Source organism: Diabrotica undecimpunctata, chromosome 1, assembly GCF_040954645.1.
Source record: "Diabrotica undecimpunctata isolate CICGRU chromosome 1, icDiaUnde3, whole genome shotgun sequence".
Taxonomy (NCBI): Eukaryota; Metazoa; Arthropoda; class Insecta; order Coleoptera; family Chrysomelidae; genus Diabrotica; species Diabrotica undecimpunctata.
Window position 1 is genome coordinate 152,452,105 of NC_092803.1, and position 21,861 is coordinate 152,473,965.

The window sequence follows — 21,861 nt, forward strand, 5'->3', positions numbered from 1 at the left end:
AAGATAATATTTATTAAACCCACTTAAATAGAACAGAAAATATGTGGTTTCTCGGAATGTGAATTTTTAAAATTTTTCTGCATACTTTGTGCATATTTGTAATTTTTTACTGCATGTGTATGCGCATATTTCAACAAAATTGATCGCATATAAATCCTCTCCCTAGTTATAATACTCCATTAATATCCATTAGTTTAACCTTTAGGTTTTTAGTGTTCCTGACTATTTATGTAGCCGGAGCCGACGGCATTATGTGCCCTCCGAAACACGATGTATGCTGTACCAGCTTGTACAGGTCTAATAGATTGGTACCATATATTTTTGGAGTCACTTGACAGTCTCCAAAAGTGTTTGCCACATGGATATATAGCTACGAAGTCATACAAGATATGATTGACTGTTTTAGGTTCTTTATTACAGAGTCTATAGTTTATGTGTCCATGAGACAGCTCCATTATGGGAAGTTGTTATTTTATTGACATAATGTTGAATAAGGAAACCTTTTTACGACTGTAAGTTGATTTCTGCTTGTTTTCCAGAGTTACTATCAGTTCTTTTCCCTAGAACCGTAAGTTTTAAACCAGCCCATTCAACTACCATGTGTCTAGTATTTCAGTTTTGGTTTAGTCTCAGTAAAGCACATTCTGAAAAGTGCTTTTATGGTCTCTTTATCAATCTGAATGTATTCACGTTACGATAGAAGAGTATTTTATAACGTCTGTTGTCTGAGCTCGTATTGACCCATACCCTAATTTATAATTAAAACACATGTAATACTAGTTGCAATATTTAAGGCTTGGTTATTTATTTCATTTTTCTAATATGTAAATTTGTGATAGATACCATACGACGAAAAAAGAATATAGTGTTTATATTTTATTATACCTAAGTCAGTTTGTTATTTTTAAATTTCATTTGTAGAGACAGAAGCCACAGAGCCCACAGATCACCCTCTACACACACGGCTAGTTATTCTGTGATAAAATCTTTCAATCCTGATTCCTAGAGCTTTTCCGTCATTAGTCAAGTGTCACATTGCGATTTTCTGAGATGAGATTGAAAAAGTCAAGCCGGTTCCTCGTGTTATTTTTTAATGAAAATTCAATGTCATTTTCATAACAAAATTATAAACGATAGTGAGAAAAAGTGTACATTAAATATAGTATTTGAAATTATTAGACCACAGCAATTTGGCTGACTTTAAAACAAATGAAGATGTCAAAATTTTGAAGTTTTCAATATTTTCATAAAAAATATTCGCAAATATTAATTTCATACACAAACATTAATAATACCCTACATTTCTTAGTTTTCCGGTACCAGTACCGTTTAATTGATACTTTTTTTTATAAGTTCATATGTTATATAAATATTAATTATTCAGTCAAGAATGTTCAGAATTCGTCAGATATCTAAAGTATTGGCTGTAGCTCCACTGAGATTTACTTCTATAAGTCATCTAGCACATTCACCATTCAAGGGAATCGGTAAGCATCAATGTTACACATTAATTAATGTCTTAAATTGGTTTTTATTTTGTAGTAACAAGAGCAAGCCTGTGTAGTAGTATAAGAAGTTATTCAAGCAAAAATGATGATTCTAAAGATGATCCCAAAAAGAAGGTATGTGAAAAACCTGAAGAAAATATCAAGTCCCATCCTTGTCCTGCCAAGCCTCCAGAAAAAGATGCAAAGCCATCAGGGCTTAGATTAAAAGAATGCCGTGCAGTTGATATAAATCCATGTAAACCTACCCCTACTTCGGTAAATCCATAAGCATATATCCCCATTCCTCACCACATGTTCCAATGATCGGTGCTCTTTCAGATCTAAACTTCTATTTCTTTCAGAGAATACCTTCAATCAAAGATTGTAAGCATCCTAATTTAATGAGTGAGATACCTGAACCAAAATGTGACTGGAAGGAAAAAGATAAGGCTGCAAGGGCTAGAAACAAAAAGCTGTTAATCTTTGGATTATTACTAACTGCACTTACAATAGGAGTAGTAAGTATAGTGTGTAGTGTTGGATTATAAGCATATAATTAATTATAATAGATGTAAAAATGTCTATTGAGAATATAAATTAAACATTGAATTCTGGATTTAGGATTTTAAAAACAAAAATCTGTTTTTCTAAATGTTGGAAAACAAGCAGACTACCAATGGTCTGGCATGTGGATTTATAATTTTATCCACATCATGCCAATTCGTCTAGACAGAAATCTCTTTGTGAAAACGATTTCCTAATACTCCATAATAAAGTAAAATAATAAAAATAAAATATACTGTTAGGTTTGATTTCATTTCAGTGTACCACTATTTGTTGAGATGCATATTTCTGTCTCTTGGCTTCATCAGAGTGAACTCATGGTAAGCTTAGAGAGACTCATGGTTAGAGAGCTTACCACGAGTTCGCTCTGATGAAGCCAACAGGCAGAAATATGCATATCAGAGAATGGTAATATGCTGTGACAAAATCAATCCTAAACTGTCTTATTTTATTTTTATGATAATTATTATTTATGATAGACTAATAGGACTACGCATTTTATATCATTTATGTCTTAATTTTATTTAGATACCTATTGTATGAAGTTTTTTTATTTTTAGATATTTTTACTTAATCCAATGCACTTGGAGGAAATAGTGCATGAGAAAGTTGAGAAGAAAGAGAAAAGTAAGTTTTTTCATAAAAATATTTCAGAAATTTTTATTTCAGTTTGTTTTGGTGGCTATTTTTGTATCCTTAATAAGGTGTCCTTATATTATACTGAATATTTTCTTATAAATCTGTTCCATCCTCAAATTTTGACATTACCATTTTCACATAGAGCTTTAGTATTGTAGAGAATGTGAAGATTTAGGAAATAATAAACATGTTAGGTTTAGATTATTATTATTATTATTTATTTATCTGTCCATGTACATTATGAAAAATGACAACTACAGAAATAATGAATTTTAATGAATAATTTAAGTTAAATACAAAATGAATGGGTACTCTACAAATTATTCATAATGACTAATGTTTTGTGATCTTTTAAAGCTTTAGAATTTTAGAAAACTATTAACTGCAAGAAGTTATAATAATCATCCACAGCAGTTAGTAGTATCAGTGCCCTATATATACTATTATTTAAATGTTTAACATATACCTATAGTTATAATATATATAAAATAACAGTTTCAAATATTTTAATGTTTTATACCTAATTTAAAGTCTAGGCTACACATAAAAACATTGCTGATGCATTCTGGATACATGTTCTAAAATTAGATAGAGTTCTGCCCTGAAAGTTAACTGAAAAAAATGTGTTTGCTTTTTTGACCATAATTTCCTTAATTTTGAAGCTGAAAAATAATTTTGCAGTAAATTTTAAAAGCACAATCCTTCATTCGTATTAATAAAAATTTTGTTCCTTTAGCTATTTCTTGTTACTTTATTTTTCTTACAATATAGTTTTCTATCTAAGGTTAACTATTACCAAAGAATATAGACATATATAGAAGGACATGACATATATAGACATATATAGAATGAGTGATTTGGTCACAGTTATTATACTTCAAACACTCCTGAAGAGGATGTCTGCATAAACTCAAACTGTGGCTGTCAGCTTAAAACCATCATGAAAGATATAGTTAGGGGAAGTGGGAAAAGAGTATGAATGGAGCTATTCATCCATGCTAAAATTTTGTTGCCATTAATTTGCCTTTTTTATTGTTTTTTCACATTAAAATCTTTATTTTTAATATATCAAATTGTTCAATTTTAAATTTTAAAACTTAAAAAGGTATGAAATTTTCAAAAGTATTTATTTTTTTTATTACATGTAAATAAAATTTTATAACTTTGAATTAAAAATAGGTTTTTTCCAACAAAACGAAAAACTGTCACGTAATTTTTTATTATACTGTTTTCCTGTCCAAAAATTTAATTTTCTCAAGACTTTTCATTAAACTTTTTAGACTATTTTCGAAATTATTTTATTGAACAATTGTCCTGTTCAAAAAAGTATTAAAAGAAAGTTTTTACTAAATTTTGAAATTTTGTATTTCATCCATAATCTTTTAATAAGAACTAAAAGCATTCCTGAATTCTTTTTGAAATATTTAACAGAAACTTTTCATGAATAGTCTATGTGAAAAGTTTTTACACTGTATCTATTTATTCTTGTTTCAAAATAACAACTACTAGTAAAACATAATTTTCACAATGAATAAATATTGTTTGCATATTATTTGAATCATATAACTATATTTAAGTTTGCTCCCTCCCACAGGCCCTTCATAGTCTTCACCACTAAAGTCATTCATTTTTTTGTTTACTTGTTAACACAGTTCGCCCACAGGGTCCCTTCGCTAAATGATGTTTTATGGAACTGTAGAAGTTCATTCTGATCTCCGATAGAAGCCTCACCAAGTGCTTGCTCCAGTTTGTTAATGATCAAATTTGCTTGAGCCTGATCTAGTTGAGTAACAGAATAGTGTCTATTCTGAATACTAAATGGTGCTTTATGGCGTAGTCCGCTCGTTAGAGCCCTTTGGTTTTCTTGGAATTTGTCATGGTCCATGTCCCAGCCATTTTTGCCTTTTTCCCCATCTTGCTTTGTTGAGCTCTAGGGAAGCGTTATTTGAGACTTATTTATTTATTTTTTAAATTTAAAAATCCGAAATTATACTTCACATTTTCGAATTTTCAAATTGTAAAAATTAATTCTTTGGTGTATGTGCTAAAAAGCAATTCTAGCGTACTAACGGGATCAGCGAGATGTTTTGGGCTTTCTCTCCCAGTGATTAAAATTTAATTAATTTTATTTATAGCTTGTAAGCGTGTAATTATATTATTTGTATAGCATGTAATTATATTATTTGTAGATTTGTACATGTTTAAATTAAAAATTTGAATCACAATATTTTTTCTAAAAAGATTCAGTTATTAAAAATTAAAATAACATTTTATTTTCTTCAAAAAATTTTATAAAACGCAAATATTTAATGCTACTCTACGACCACGCGGCATGTACATATGAAAATATAAGTTGCATTTGTTCCCACATTTTTTCATATTTTAGAAGCAGTAATAGCGCTGACATGACCGCTCCCTAGTGGTACAAATAAGGAACTAAAATCTTGATCAACTTCTGTTTCTTTTCTATAACAGAGACCAAAAAATGACAGTGAAAAATCCTTCTATATGTGTCTATATTCTTTGCTATTACTCCGGTACATCTATTTCTAGCAACAACTATTTTAAACTGTTTGTACATCTAAACTAGCCTATTTTTTAATATTATTTAGTCACATTATTTTTTAAGTTCTACTCCACGTTAGCCTTTTTTCTTCCAGTATTAATTAAAATAACTCATATTTCTGATTTCTCATTTTATATCCAAGATATCTTGCTTTCCTTTACTTTATGGAAAATAGTAGCCCTTGTCAGTATTTTGGATTGTATTTTCAACATTTTGTTAAATTTATACCTCTTGAATGCTTCTAATTTATTCATTAGTGATATCCATGTTTCGACATCATGTAACAAGGACCATATATAATTTTTATTCTGACTTTACAAATGCCTCTCTAGTTATCTCAATGTGCCTTTTAATTTTTACATCAGTGGATATTTACTTATAGTATTTTTCATATAAAAATGCGTGCACGTCATTCAGTGTTTACGACGTCAGAACCCCACAGCGTTGCCAAAACATCAGAATAGTTAGTTAGTGAGGAATTTTTAAAATGTCAACTGTTTGTCGAACTTTTATATAACAGTAAATACACTTAGTTTTAAGACTACTGCAACACACTAAAATACATAAGAAAACATTTTAATACAAAATTATATATTCTAAATTTTATACTTACCTCTATTTAGAGCATTAATAGTAAAAACGTCCCGTCATTATTTCTTGTTCAAAATAATCTATATTATATGAAAGCTTATCAGCTTTCTACAGACTATTTAGTTGTTTTGGCATAGCACAATCACAATACACAACAATAATTAGTTTTTAAAGATATTAATCTAAATTTAATATGTATTTATAAATACAATTTATTAATATATAATATATTATGATCAGATTGTGTAAGAAATCAAAACGTAAACAAAATTCTTACTCTAAAAAAGCGGCAACACTTTAAACAATTTTGCCACACGCTGAACTGTCAAAAAATTTGAAGTATTCCCATATCAGTTGCGTACAATTGTCTAATATATTTAATTAATCTTATTATTTTGTGGAATATTAGACTTAAAGAGTTATTTCATAAAATTTATATTATTAATAATAAATGTTTTTGTTATTTAATCAATATAATTCTAAAATTCCCAATATAATGATGATTACATTGTTCTGATTATTATACCATGATGACGCCTATGAAAGATCGAGCAGTTCCGTATGGGTTTCGTATTATTAGCCGTGTTAGGAAAATTTGGAATCTAAGGTTGACGTTCTCTAAATTTTAAACATAAGTGACGTCACTTTATATAAATTGTGACGTGCACGCATTTTTATATGAAAAATACTATACCAACTATTTATGTTCCTATTATTTCTAACACATCATTTTTGTTCTATATTGGGTTTTTCATGTTTTGTGATCTGTTTATGGTAAGTAATTTTGTTTACTTAATGTGATTCTTATACCATGTTCTTCACAGCACTCATTTATGTATTCAGTCAGTTTTGGAAGTCCTTCCTAATTCTGAATTTGCAACAAGAAATGTCTCATCATCATATCAAATATTATTTACATCCAATCTAGCTGTTTTTATTACCTCTTGAATTTCTTTCAAGACAATGAGAATATCATTTCAGATAATTCTCTTTTTATTAAGTAATTCTGTGCAAATTTGCATCATGGTGACTTTGATTAAACTCTTCAATTTTCTGACACTGCTGTTTTATCCAATTCTTTCTAGGAGTTATTATGTTTGTGCTTATTATGTATATACATGTTATGCAGGTTATACAGGATGTTTCAAAAAAAGGTAACCCGTCTCTAGGGTAGGTAAAAAACTGAAAAATAATTGGGGTTTGCTTAGTAAAAAATTTTTGTAACGCCATCTGTTTTCAAGATACAGGGCGTTGAAGAAAAAAAAATTACGCATTTTTTACGATTTTGCCGAAACTACTGGCAACATTGTAATGAAATTTTATACGAATATGTTTTGGAAGCTGATACATCCCATGAATTTGTTTTTATATCTGATTCTCATAGAGGGCGCTAGTTACACGGATCGTACTAAGTATTAGTCAATATAACTTTTTTAAGAGTATAATTATTAATCAAAATTTCAAGTAAACTTAAACATCATTCAATTTTACACGAAAAAGGTACTCTTGGTAAAACTCGATACTGTGTACCGTTTTCGGAATATTTTGATTTGAAAATTATGAAGTAATAATTGATGCTGGTATAAAATAGTTAGTAATTAAACAAAACTCACAAGAAGAAAATTAAATTAACGACTAAGAACATAAAATCAAATTCAATTACAGTAAGTGTTCAAAACACAAACACAAGTCTATTCTTTTTTCTAAAGATTCCATTAACCTTCTAAACGGTAGGGGATCAGCTATGATGTTATTAAATTGACGTTGAATTCTTTCTTGCAATTCTTGGCGTGAATTTACCACTGTAGCATAGACTTTTTCCTTAATATACGACCAAACTGCGTAGTCCAAAGGGTTAAAATCGCATGACCGAGGAGGCCAATGAATCGGAGCTTCTGCACCTCTACCAATCCATCGATTCGGAAAATGATTACTCAACCAATTACGACACCTTCTATCAAAGTCTGGTGGAGCTCCATCGTGCATAAAAAATAAAGATCTTCGCTCGTTTAGCGTTAAATCTTCTAATATCTCGAATAAGGAATGGTTTAAAAAATCAAGATACATATCACCATTTAAATTTCCTGGTAAAATATGATAACCTATTAATTTGTTACCTAAAGTTGCTGCCCAAACATTAACTTTAAATGAGTGTTGGTAATGTGATACCCTTTTGACTCGTGGATTCTCATCACACCAGTAGTGTGCATTATGGGAGTTAAACATACCTTGTCGCGTAAAGGTGGCCTCGTCCGTAAAAAGAATGCATTTTAAAAAATTTGGATTGTGGGCTGTCCTTTGTTGCAATGTTTCACAAAAATCCACTCTAACCGGTAGATCATCTGGCAAGAGCTCTTGGACTTGTCTGTAATGATAAGGATGTAATTGCTGTTCTTTCAGTATCCGCCAAGTACTTGAAGAAGAAGTATTTGTTTGTCTTGCTATATTCCTTACGCTAACTGTTGGATCTTGATCAAGTAAATTTAAAATATTATTTTCTTTATTAATTGTTCTTGTTGTTCTTGGTCTACCAGAATTTATTTTATTTGGTCTCACATTCCCAGTTTCTCGACAACATCGTTCAACGGCTCTAAATGTTTTTTTACTTGGTAAGTTTCTTCTAGGAAACTTTTCTGCATAACGTGTCACAGCTGTACTAGAACATCCTAAACATTCGCCTAAGGTTAATAACATGTCAGTGTATTCAACATTTGAGTACATTTTGATTTGATTTTACAAATAACAAGGTTTCAAAACTCTAATTATTGTTGATTTATCGTCATAACAATCAATAAATGTCGGATGTCCATGGCACACTTGGAGAAAATAGAGGTATACCTATTAGAACTTTATCATTACTACCAGCATCAATTATTACTTCATAATTTTCAAATCAAAATATTCCGAAAACGGTACACAGTATCGAGTTTTACCAAGAGTACCTTTTTCGTGTAAAATTGAAAGATGTTTAAGTTTACTTGAAATTTTGATTAATTATTATACTCTTAAAAAAGTTATATTGACTAATACGTAGTACGATCCGTGTAACTAGCGCCCTCTATGATAATCAGATATAAAAACAAATTCATGGGATGTATCAGCTTCCAAAACATATTCGTATAAAATTTCATTACAATGTTGCCAGTAGTTTCGGCAAAATCGTAAAAAATGCGTAAAATTTTGTTTTTCTTCAACGCGCTGTATCTTGAAAACGGATGGCGTTACAAAAATTTTTTACTAAGCAAACCCCAATTATTTTTCAGTTTTTTACCTACCCTAGAGACGGGGTTACCTTTTTTTGAAACACCCTGTATATTATATGATTGATTAGTGTGATAATGCTCAGTAGATCCGCTATAATAATAGATAGCAATAAAAGTTAGTAACAAAAATTGTAGGCAAGTTTGAGGTTTATATTACAAGATTACTTAGAATGTTACAGGAGTTCGATAACATAGTGGTAGACTTACATTTTTTAAAAGGGAACAGCCTGTATTTTATTTTATATTCGGAATATTCTTAGGCGGAAAACACACCAGAACATACTGGTCGCGATCTGCTGGCGATCAAAGAAATTTGTACAGCGTTCTGACAGCAATCGCCGATATGTAATTAGTTTAGCGTTCAGAACGCAGCAGTTTACGTTTATCGCTGATCGCGTCGATGCAAATAAAAATGGATATCGAAAAACTTATCGAAATTGTAAAAAAAATGATATATTGTTCAACATGTCAAACCCAGATTACAAGAAAGTATGTATTAAAAATAAAATCGTTCTGTAGCATCAACTGGTTCCCTAAAATTTGTTTGTTGTTTGGTGATTTTTTGTATCTAAAATTTCATCAAAACTTTTAAATGTCGTTTGTATATATTTTTAGTATTAAAAATATATACAAACCGTTCTCATTTCTGCGAATTTCTGGGTACAAGTTATGAAATTCTCCTTGTTGCTTGCGCCTCAGATTAATGTCATGTACCCAAACATCTTTTTCTGCAAAATAAACTGCATACATATCTGGATTTGTAAATGGAAAAAATGGAACGCACACGCATACCTTTTATTAAATTAAAGACGTAGAGAATATTGAATAAAAGTTGAAGTATGGTAATGGTACTTTTTGACATTGACATAAAATATAGGGTGTTCTATTTAAAATACTGAGAACATAATGTACTTGCCTTTTGACTCACCCTGTATTTGATATAAAGAAAATTAGTAATATCAATCATTTTTGATAATATTGACAATCAATGAAAAAATATGGCAGCAACAGACCGTTGTTATTGTGCTTATTTTTTAATTATACAGGGAGTTGAACTTGTTATGATTTTCATAGAAAATCGGTTATAATGTAATATTTTTGTTAATCTAATTTATTGTTTTTATTTATTATCAAAGGTTCTACACTTATAACACTTTCAAGTTCATTTAAAGTCTTTATTTGTACAATATAACTAATTTATTTTTTACACTAATAATTATATAATTTATCTACGTGCGTTACATTTTAAAAACTCGACGCGATGTTCAAAAACTAACTAACTGTTTACAACAAAATTCCTCTTTAAATATAAAATGCCGTTAGTTCCGGAATTGCCGCGATTCCCCATCGAAGAGCCGAGAAGGTCGCTCATACTGGTTTTATTCGGCCTGTTTCTGGAAATTTCAAATCGTGGTTGACTCATCAGAATTCAGGTAAACAAGTCTTTCAACTGAGCGCCGAAATTACTAGAAATAGAAAAGAATTAGTCATAATATATTTACAGTTTTATGCGCCATAATATTTATCGTAACAATTACTTTGTAAATATCCTATATAACATAAGAAAACTTCATATTCTTGTGATGGGGAAGTAAAGAAAATTTCGAATATAAAATAAAATACAGGGTGTTCCATTTAAAAAAATGTAAGTTTGGTCTGCCACTATGTTATCCAACACCCTGTAACATTCTAACTAATTTTATAATATCAACCTCAAACTTGCCTACAATTTTTGTTATTAACATTTATTGATATCTATTATTATAGCGGATCTACTAAGCTTTATCACACTAATCAATCACCTTGTATACATGTTGTGGTGATTGCCAGTTGTGTAAACGTCCTATGTTTTGAACCGCATATTTGTAATAACAAACGAATGGTGTGTGAATACTCAATCAGTTTACCTCATTCATTTCTCTGTCCCAAATCTCTGTCAGCAATTCCTTACACATTGCTTCAGCTTTTCCCACATTGTTGTTAAAATCATCTATAATAATATTAATATTTTTTTCTTCAGAACCTCTTATTTCCTGATACCATGCATTTATTATATCATCTTTTTTATCCTCTGTTGAATCAAATGTTAATTGAATGATGTTAATTGTGAACATGTTTTATTGTACTTGAATTAATTAACAAGTTTCTTACAGAGAGTGGAAAAAGCGACAGTGACTGTTTTATCGGTATTTGTGTCTAAAATTATTGCTAATCTATTTCTATGCTGTTGGTCGTTGTTTGCAAGTTCAAAGAACACATACCCATTGTCTTGTATCTTACCATTTTTGATTCATTTTTTTTTCACACAGACGTAAGATATTTCATCTTCTTTATTTCTTGAATACAATTCTTTAATATCACTGTTTTAAAGATTATTTTCAAGTTCGGAGTGTATCTAAGATAATGTTTCCTTTCGGCAATTCTTCCTATTCTTTCTTCGTTATTTAAAATCTGCGACTAAAAACCATCGCATTTCTACTTGCCTTATGATTGGGATGGGGAAAGTTAATGAGGTGATTTTTCTTGCCTGCCTTATGTTTCCTGCTATCTCTCGTAGTGAGGATTATCTCTCTTAGTTGACAGGTTTCAGTTTTAAGGCAGAGGCAACTCCTTTTAACTACTCTCCGCGTGCTAGAAGACGTACATCTAGTGTACGTTATTCATTGCACAGGTGTTACACAACTAATGTCTTCGTGAACGTTGTTTGACAGTAAGGCGTTTCTCGCGAGTTTTATTCTAGTCAGTATCAGCAAGTGTCTATTCTCCAGTAGCCATGCAAACACATCAGTGTTATACGAATGAATTGCCAGTAGTCATGAAAAATACGGGTATTTTGTAGGAACCCAATGTATTATTGAGAATTAACCACAACTTTAGTTTACCTTTATTTTGATATTTCGATTTCCACTTCTGATTTTTGAATGATTTCTGAAGTGGGAATTTAAACGTCAAAATAAACGTATTTTATTGTGGTTAATTCCCAATAAAAATAGTAAATTATAATAAAATGCCACAAGAAAATAGCTTCAGAACAAGATTGTCACTCAATGTGTCAAGTTAATGCTTGTGGTCCAAATTGTGAAATTGGAAGTTGGCAGAAACTTTTTATATTTTAATATGTTCTATCTACTTTAAATTATTCTGTTCATTACGAACAACTCTCCATCTCCCATATAAATATCATCAGTTTATAATTTTTTTTTAGAAAAGAGGAAACTTATAAAAAGCCCCCTACTTTCAAAAGATATACCCAAAGACGTGCCTTATTTGTTAATAGGAGGAGGAACAGCCTCTTTTACAGCATTTCGTGCCATTAAATCTGCAGATCCTACTGCAAAGGTAGTACAATGATTGATTTCCAGATGTAATAAATCTTAAATAAATAAACAAACACGAATTTTTTGTAGGTACTGATAATTTCTAGTGAATATTTTTTCCCTTATATGCGACCACCGTTATCAAAAGAGATATGGTTCAATGATAATAAGGATTCAGTGGAAAAGTTGAATTTCAAACAGTGGAATGGTTCAGAAAGAAGGTAAATTTTTATAATGCCTATAGTGCCTAATCTGTATTAATAAAAATTAATCGCCGAAATGTTTTTACGGGCTTCACTTCAGCCAAATTAGATAATTCTTTTTTTGTTATATTTTTTACTATCAGAAATTTTATCTAGAAGATAATTTTACGAAAAGACCTTAAAAATAGTTTCTCTGTAATTTTAAATCGCAATATAACTAATAGATGACGCCATTATATGACTAACAAAGAAGCTATCATCAACAAAAGAAATAGAGAGTTATTAAAGACGTATTTTATGTCATCATTTAATAAAAGCACCTTTATTTTGACATATACGCATGAGCAGTTATACATCCTTTATAACTGTGCTTTAATAAACAATTTATAGCTTGCTGCGCATCTTTGCTGCTGTCGTGACTCTTTTCCATTTCTTTCTGTCCTTGCATTGAACTTTCCAGTCTTTAACACTCATTGTTCGTATATCATCTACCTCATCCAGCCATCTTCTTCTAGGCGTTCCTCTACACACTCTATATATATATATATATATATATATATATATATATATATATATATATATATATATATATATATATATATAATGTTCCGAACGATTTCCGCGGTTAGTACAATTAAACCTAGAGCTAAGATTAATACTATTATACAAATTAATATTAAACTCACCAGTCTTCCGGGTTGAATCTGATTTTCATTGCGCCGAGCTTTCGACATCCTCTCTGCACTGATCAATACTTATATAAAATTAAATATAATTATTTTATTAACTCAATCCATAAAGAATATTTAAATGATAACCACCACTGGAATAAAGGGGCGAACAAAAATCGTTATTTGTCACATTTAAATAAGGTTATGTGCTTAAATTATGAAAAAAATCACCGAAAATGCAGTGTTTTCGAATTAACGAGTATGTTATAGTCTGAAAATGGGCAACATGACCCTGTTATGAGTAAAAACGAAAGAAAAAAAATACATGAAAAATCGTGCTTCATTCACATGCAGTTTTGGTTATGTGCTAAAAACATGGGAGAAGAATATCAAAAAAGAGGGTTTGTCATATTTTGACCATGTTCTGGTCTGATCATGGTAAATCTAATCGCGCTATTAGAAATAACAAAAAAAATATATATCAAAAACCGTCTTTTATTGACATACAGTTGAGTTTATGTGCTAAAAACATGGGAAAAACACCAAAAAAATGCGTTTTTTCAAATTTTGAGGATCAAATGCAAAATGCATTCTTTCCGGAACAAAAATGGCAAATTTAACACCGCTATTCAAAAGAAAGGGAAAAAAAATACACGAAAAATAATTATTTAGAAGTTTGCCAAAAATTACTTACATAACCTAAATTTTTTTTCTTGAGCTCAATTTGGATCCAAAATATCGAAGGGATTTTCGACATTAAAACATGTGTTCATAATTTTTTTTTAGATTTTTAAAGCAAAGAATCTCTCAGGAAATTTTTTTTTTCGAAAAAACACATTTTTTCGACAGAAGGCCGCTGGTGTCACCTAGGGAGCTAAAAATTTGGCTAAAGGGTTTTCTAAATATGTACTTTTGAGCGCCTAATCTTAAATAAGAATCCAGCCATGTGCAGATTTTACCATCTTATCCCGCTATAGCCTTTGTAGTGAAAATTATTCGTTGAAAAACCCTCTATAATATGTCTCTGATGCCATTTTATTGTAAAATTAACAGAAAAAAATTATAAGGCTTAAAACAAAATTTGTTCAAGAATGTTTAGTTATTTTTGTTAATAACTTTTTTATTTTTCATTTTACTATCAAAAGTAATAGCAATAAAGTTGTAGACAATTTAATTTTCTAAAAAAATGTCTAATACCATTTTCTGTACGGTTGCTTAACTTCGAAGCGCTGTAATATCCATAGAAATTAATAAAATAAAACAAATTTGTAGCGAAAATTATTCTTTGAAAACCCGCCATAATATTGGACTGATGTCATTTTATTGTAAAATGGTCAGAAAAAAGTTTATAAGGCCCAAAAGAAAATTTGTTCAAAAATTTTTAGTTATTTTTGTTTTTAACTTTTTTTTTCAGTTTACGATTAAAAGTAATAGGAATAAAGTGGTGACAATTGAATTTGCTACAAATAATATATCATACAATTTTCTGTAGACGAAAATCCGTTGTACCCGTTTTCCAAGATGGCGGTTGGGGAAAAGGATGGCAACCTCAAAAACTTGAACTTAAGCTGATTCTTACCTTTCCAACACATCAAAAAAATAAAATTGCGTCCCCTCAAAAATGCAACCCTAATGTAACTTTTCAATGGACTATATATCTCTCATGTTTGCAATAGTGAACATATTGAAAGGTTCAACTTAGTATGCCATGTAGTTAAGCTTAGTTTATTGACTACCAAAAATACTGTGAGCCATCTTTATTTTATAGTTTACCGTATGATACATCTACAATATGTTTTCATAAATTTCTTGTTTATAGTTTGATGTACGAACCAGAAGATTTCTACATAGATTGCAAAGATTTAATGTCAAATCCGAACGGGGGAGTAGCTGTTGCCAGAGGTTGGAGTATAAATAAACTGGATATCGTTGAAAGAATTGCTTATCTGGAGGATGGTTCAGAAATAAGATATAACAAGTGTCTCGTTGCAACAGGTAAACTTTTTATAATAACAGGTAAGGTATTTGAATCTTTCGAGATCGGGGTAGAATGTTCGTTAGGTGTTATTTAATAATGGCTACTTTAAAAATTTTCTGAATGTGTTATTTAAATATTCTGTAACAGACACTAATAATTAATGAAAGACGTAAACCTAGACATAAGAAAAATATTGAATGCATCTCTTTAATACAATTTATAGTCTGAGGAGTTGACCATTTTCATTAGGCATTTGAGCAACATGAAAATGTTATGCGAAACACCTTTAACAATGTCTAAAAGAAAATCCAAGAGGTTGTTGAAAGTTTATGGAGGTTTATAAACCATTCAGATTTTTAAGTTGTAATTTTTTCTGCTATAAAAATTCTTTTAATGAATTTTCAAATTTTAATATTATATAAATTAAATTTTACCTTCAGAAGTAAAGTACTCAATACAGCATGCAAAACGAAAAGATAACAGGCCCAGATGAAATTCCAGTTATTAAATTGTCAAAAGCCTTAGATGATTGTAATATAGAGAGGACAAATTCTCAACCACATTTATTCAAGACTTAATCACAATCAATTTATTCTACGACCGACGATTGGTTTCGTATACTACGTATAATTTTCTATGCATCCTCAGGTCAACGGTCCAACGGTATATGGCAAACTAAATGATGCCGATACAAGGATTATTATTAAATGTTTGAGAAAACATGGTTATGGGTTATAAAACGTTATGGTAATCTGGAGATAGGTGATCATCGGGTTTACTGCATTAATTGACGACTAATGGGAAAGTTCTTGAATATTAGCCAGTTCCTCCATCACATAAGTCATGTAGTGCACCACCTACAAACTACCTCCGTTTTGTAAATTAAATGTTTGTTTTGTCTGTTTATTGTGTTCTGTTTGTCCCTTAAATGTTTTTCACATTCTTAAAAATTGTATTTCTGTTTTTTTACTATCTAATACCACAATATTTTTTCCCTCTACCAAAAAAGACCAAGATTTGATCTTTATTTACTTAATAAATATGCCTTGGATCATATGCACATCCAAACTAACATCAAAATCTTGTTTTACCTTGTTACAGTGCTGTCTGTTCAAGATTAATAATTTAAATAAATAACACACATTTTCAAAATATATCTCTAAAATAAATATAAATAACTTTGAAATAATATAACGTCACACTTAATTTTTAACAAACAATTTCCATCCATCCAATGGCGCTACAGCCCAAATCGGGCCTTGGCTTCCTTCAACAGGTTCTCCAATCATCTCGATTTACCGCTGTTCTTTTCCATGAACGCGTTCCCAGGCAGTTCCTGGCATCCTCATCGACTTCGTCTTCCCATCTCTTTTTAGATCTTCCAACAGGTCTTTTTCCCTGCATTCTTGCATTTAATAATTTTCTGGGGATTCTATTCTCATGCATGCGGACCACGTGCCCTGCCCACCGTAATCTCTGCAGTTTAGTATGTTGTGCTAGAGTTGGTTCTCTATATTGCTCGTATATTTCTCTATTATACCTAATTCGCCAGTTGTTGTTTTCACTTATTGGGCCCAGGATCCTACGTAATATTTTTCTTTCAAACACATCTAATGCATTGGCAGATTTCTGTGTCACCACCCATGTTTCACAACCATAACTTACTATGGGCCTGATTATTGTTTTATAGACCCGGAGTTTTGTTTTCCGGTGTACGTCTCGCGATTTGAATATGTGGCCCATCGCGAAATAGGCTTTATTTGCCAGCACAAGCCTTCTATTTATTTCCGGTTCTTCTTCATTGCTTGCGACCAGATCCATTCCTAGGTATGTGAATCTATTTACATGTTCTATATCGTCAATAAAGTGTTGTAGCACCGGTCTATTTGATCTGGTTTGTATGAGTAGTTTTGTTTTATTTGTATTTATTGCTAGCCCTACTGCTTCTGCACTCTGTTTCAACTCAACGTAGGTTTCTTCCGCTGCATTCACTGTTCTGCTCATTATGTTTATATCATCTGCGTATGCTGCTAATTGGGTAGACCTGTTTGTAAGTATGTTATTTCCGCTCACCGTCAATCGTCTAATTACATATTCAAGAACAAGATTAAAGAGCGTTGGAGCTAGTCGGTCGCCTTGTTTCAGTCCTTGCGTTATCGTAAACGCATCAGTGATCTGTCCCTGAATACATACCTGTGCTTCTGTTTCTGTCATTGTCATTTGCACTAGTCGTGCAAACAAACAATTTACATTAATAATTACATTCCTATCCTAGTTGTTAATATCACTCTTCCTCTTAAGAACTTTCCCGTTAGTCGTCAATTAGTGCAGTAAAGCATGGTCTAATTTGGCAAAGTGCTTTTAAAACTCAATTTTTTCCAAGAAACACATTTGGCACAAGCTGAGATTTGAATAAAATGATACACCTAAAAAACATTTTCACAACGACAGGTGGCCAGAAATGTTTGAAGGAAGTGCAACTATCGCTACGAGTAGTTGAAATCTGAGAAAGCTTAATATTGTCATACTGTTAATTTAGCTGCGAGACTGCCTAAGAGCTTTCGGCTCACTGTGTGGAATTCAGGATAAGAAAAACGTTAGAATCAAAAAATTCCTTCAAAAATAAAGTTATTTTTTACGATTCCTCTTTAACTTGCTTGACCACGCTTTTCTGCACAAGTTCTTCGTTTTGTATTGATAGCGAATGTATTAAAGTTTAAATTTTTTTTTAAAACTACTACCGCTGAAAAAATACTGCACACAAAATTTCCATACAAACAAACGTGTTTGTGAAAAAGATAATCGAGTACCATCATGTTTACCTAATGGTTTTATTACTGAAAGACTCGGGTTGTTTCTCGATCTCAATGGCTTCTATAATGACGCATAGTTTAAGAAACTAATGTTTTAAAGTTTTTTTAATGTTTTGTAGCTGATACCTGCTAGAGCGGAGATAAAAATTATTTAACTACTGCACACAAAGTACAGTGTACTGCCTCACCTCCTCTGGCCAATAGTCCTAATTGTTTGGGGATATTTTAGTATTTCTATTATTTTATTGTGTTAATTAATGTTAGTTACAAGTCCTGCATGGCTTTTACAACACTATTTAGGCCGAAACAGAACTAAACAGTATCATACACACCAATGACGGAAGTTCTTGAGCCAGGATGTTCTTCGTCGTCCATGACCACGTTTCTCTTCTATTTTTCCCTGAATAATTACATGTAGTAATTCATTACTATTTAAATGGGAATAAGCCACAATTAAAGGTTAAAATACGTTTATTGACGTTTCAATTTCCATAATACTGTCAGACCTTTTGACAGTATTATGGAAATTGAAACGCCAATAAACGTATTTTAACCTTTAATCGTGGCTTATTCCCATTTAAATAGTAATTAATTTAAAATTCCACAAGAAAATAGCTTCAGAACAATAGTAATTCATATTCAAGAAAAAATATTTTTAAAGCGAAGTCCAGGAAGAAGAGGAACATCCTAGTTAAAGGAACTCAGAACAAAACAAACTTTTAACAAACCATAGGTGGAACTTTTCCGCGCTGCTGTAGACGAGATAAAGATTATCATGATGATTGCAAAAATTCGTTACGGACAGGCACACCAAGAAGACTAATTGATATTTAGGATTTCCCATCATGTGGGCAAAGTTTCGTATTTTGATGGTATTCAGAACCTCTCTTTTATTGTTTACACGTTGTAAAACTGCTTCATTCTTCATTGTATTCAACTACTCTACCCTCAACATTCGGCGGTTCGCCTACATCTCGAAAGCCTCAATTATTTTATACATTGTTTCAGTGAGACTCCATGCTTCCATTTCTACTCTGGAGTGGAAGATATAACAACGTAACAACCGATTTCTTATGGGAATTCTTAGCGCTCTATTGATTAATATCTTTTACATATTTTTAAACCATGTGCTGGCTTGCAGGATTCTGCTTTTGATTTCCTGAAATAAGTCCTAATTTGCATTCTCCCAACAGCCCAAATATTTGTATGATTGTACTCTCTCCACTATTTCTCCATCTGTCCCGATATCAGTTAGATTGTTAGCTATATTTTTGTTTTCTTTGTATTAACTTTCAAACCCGTTTCTTTACTATAGTCTGTTACTGCTCATCACATACTGATCATCTTTATCCATTGCTAGCAAAATTGTGTCATCAGCGTATCTTAAGTTGTGATGACTACTTCGTTGGCAATTATATCTTCTGTTCTGTCTTCCACAGCTTCTTAGAAAATATTTTCTACATATAAATTAAACAAAACGGAGATAACACATATCCCTGTCGAACTCCTCTTATTATTATCTTTAGCTTATTGAAACTAAATATTTCTTTATAATAAAATCTTTTTTAAATTCTTTATTTATTCATTTTCTCTAGGTGCTAAACCGAAGATTCCGCCAGTATTTGAGGCAGCCCAAGAGGACGAGAAGTTAAAAGATTTGATAATGACTTACAGGGATATCTTAGACTTCGAAGAATGCAGCGAGCTGTTTGAGCACTCACAGGCTGTAGCCATCATTGGTGGTGGATTTTTGGGTAGCGAGTTGGCGTGTGCGATGGCAAGGAAAGCTTCAAAAGGTAAGTAAAGAAATTTATTACTGTTTAAAATAGTTTTAAAATAAGTATAATGTATAATTTAAACTAATTTTTAGCTATATTTTCTGTGTCATTGAAGTTAATTTGAATATTTTGTATTTTTTCCGATCAGACCATAATAATTCACTATTTCCTTATTATCAATCCAATAAAAAATCTCAGTCAAAACAAATAATGCTGTTAATTTTGTTACTCAAATTAAAACAAGGTTGATATGGTTTTTGCTGAGAGACTCATGATTCATTCCTGTTAAGATAATTACAATGTTATTACCCATTACTCATTGCAAATTACTTATGAGTCAATCGGAATTTTTTTTCAGGCGACTTGATGTATTGTATACACGATTATCTGGCTTCTATAAAGTTATCTCTTATGGAGACGATGACAACCGTTTGAAAACCAGATTTGTAACGTGGTCGATAGAGGCGCTCATAATCAAAGCATTTATATTCGTTTGGTATTATACAGGCTGTAGCGCGACAAGTTTTGATTAAAACTAATGGCGGATACAGTTATGTTAACTCTGTGTTAATCGCGCTTATTTCAGGAACGTGTCAACTCGCGAGGTGTCTGCAGCACCCCATTATTTTATCTTACTTTTTGTTTAAAGTAATAAAACCCAAACTTTGTTTATATTTCAGGTATATAATGTTAACAGTTTGTCAAGAAATAAAACTATTTATTTCAACAAATATACATTCTACATATGAAGTCGTTGAATTTTATAAACATAGATTTTAGGAATAAATTTGCGTACAACTGAGAAAGAAATAAAAAAAATAAAGTAAAAAAGGTGAAACCAAAAAATTTTTATTATATATACAGAACAACAAATAAACTTAGAATAAATTCACTGGCCTCGGTAGCATACATCACATATTGTGTTCATATGGCTAGGCACATATTTTTATTGCAATTTTTGCAACATCTCTTACATTTAATGTTTTTTGTTCGTGGATATATAGTGCATCGTACCTTTTTTATAGGCATATTATCACTGGTTGTTGCTGCATTACCTAGGACTATTTTCAGAGAGTTTGGAAGAGATTTTACTTGTGACCTAACTTCCATCTGTTTTTTTGGTCTACACTATCAACCCCACTCTTGTTCTTATTGAAAAATAATATTGTGTCAGGCTTATTAACATTCGGAGAAACTTCATATTCACAGTATTGTCTTTTATGTGCATAGTTGACAATAAGATTACATTTTTATTTTGCTTTGGGCAGTATGAAACGAGAGTCATTGATATTTTTTGCTGGAATCCGAATAGAGATTGCCCAGGTACCTTATTAGTGACAAAGCATGGTGGTATCTGTTTCTTTTTTTTTCCTGAGTGTACCCACTAACGATAATTTGTGAGACAGTAATGTTTCTGCTAATAGTATGCTGGTATACCAGTTGTCCGTTGTGAAGTTTCTTCCTGAACCGAAGAGTGTACTACACAAACGCTGCACAATATCAATGGGCTTATAACTAACTTGAAAAGGACCATCTGGCTGCTTTCCAATATAAGGTTCAAATTGTAAGGTATAAAATGCCTTGGAATTACATATAGCGAAAAACTTAAGGCCATATCGTGCCGGCTTGTTTCGTAGATACTGTCGAAAAGAGCTTCTTCTTCTTAGAGTACCGTCTCCCTACGAAGGTTGGCAATGATAATGGCTATTTTTATTTTTGAACTTGCTGCTCTAAACAAATCAATCGATCTGCATTGATACCAATCACGTAGATGCTTCAACCATGAGTTCTGCCTTCGGCCAACAAATCTTCTTCCTTGAATCTTTCCCTGTATGATGAGTCTCAAAATGTCATATTTTGGTCCCCTCATCACGTGGCCTAGATATTCCAGTTTTCTGGTTTGTATAGTGGTGATTAGTTCGGTTTCTTTACCAACCCTCTCCAGTACTTCTTTATTTGTAATTCTATCAATCCATGATATTTTTAATACT

At 31.3% G+C, this 21,861-nt stretch overlaps 1 protein-coding gene across 2 annotated transcripts in view; it reads left to right on the forward strand.

The window, feature by feature from the left end:
* Positions 1-1,017: 1,017 nt before the first annotated feature.
* Positions 1,018-21,861, forward strand: part of AIF (Apoptosis inducing factor) — a 34,300-nt gene continuing 13,456 nt past the window's right edge. The window contains exons 1-8 of one of the 2 annotated variants that reach the window (XM_072520246.1): positions 1,018-1,487; positions 1,543-1,763; positions 1,850-2,005; positions 2,612-2,678; positions 12,316-12,449; positions 12,518-12,648; positions 15,121-15,296; positions 19,688-19,888. In XM_072520246.1, coding sequence (XP_072376347.1) covers positions 1,391-1,487; positions 1,543-1,763; positions 1,850-2,005; positions 2,612-2,678; positions 12,316-12,449; positions 12,518-12,648; positions 15,121-15,296; positions 19,688-19,888 — 1,183 coding nt within the window. In that variant the 5' untranslated portion in view covers positions 1,018-1,390. The remainder of the gene's footprint in view (positions 1,488-1,542; positions 1,764-1,849; positions 2,006-2,611; positions 2,679-12,315; positions 12,450-12,517; positions 12,649-15,120; positions 15,297-19,687; positions 19,889-21,861) is intronic. The other variant, XM_072520247.1, reaches the window with a different exon arrangement.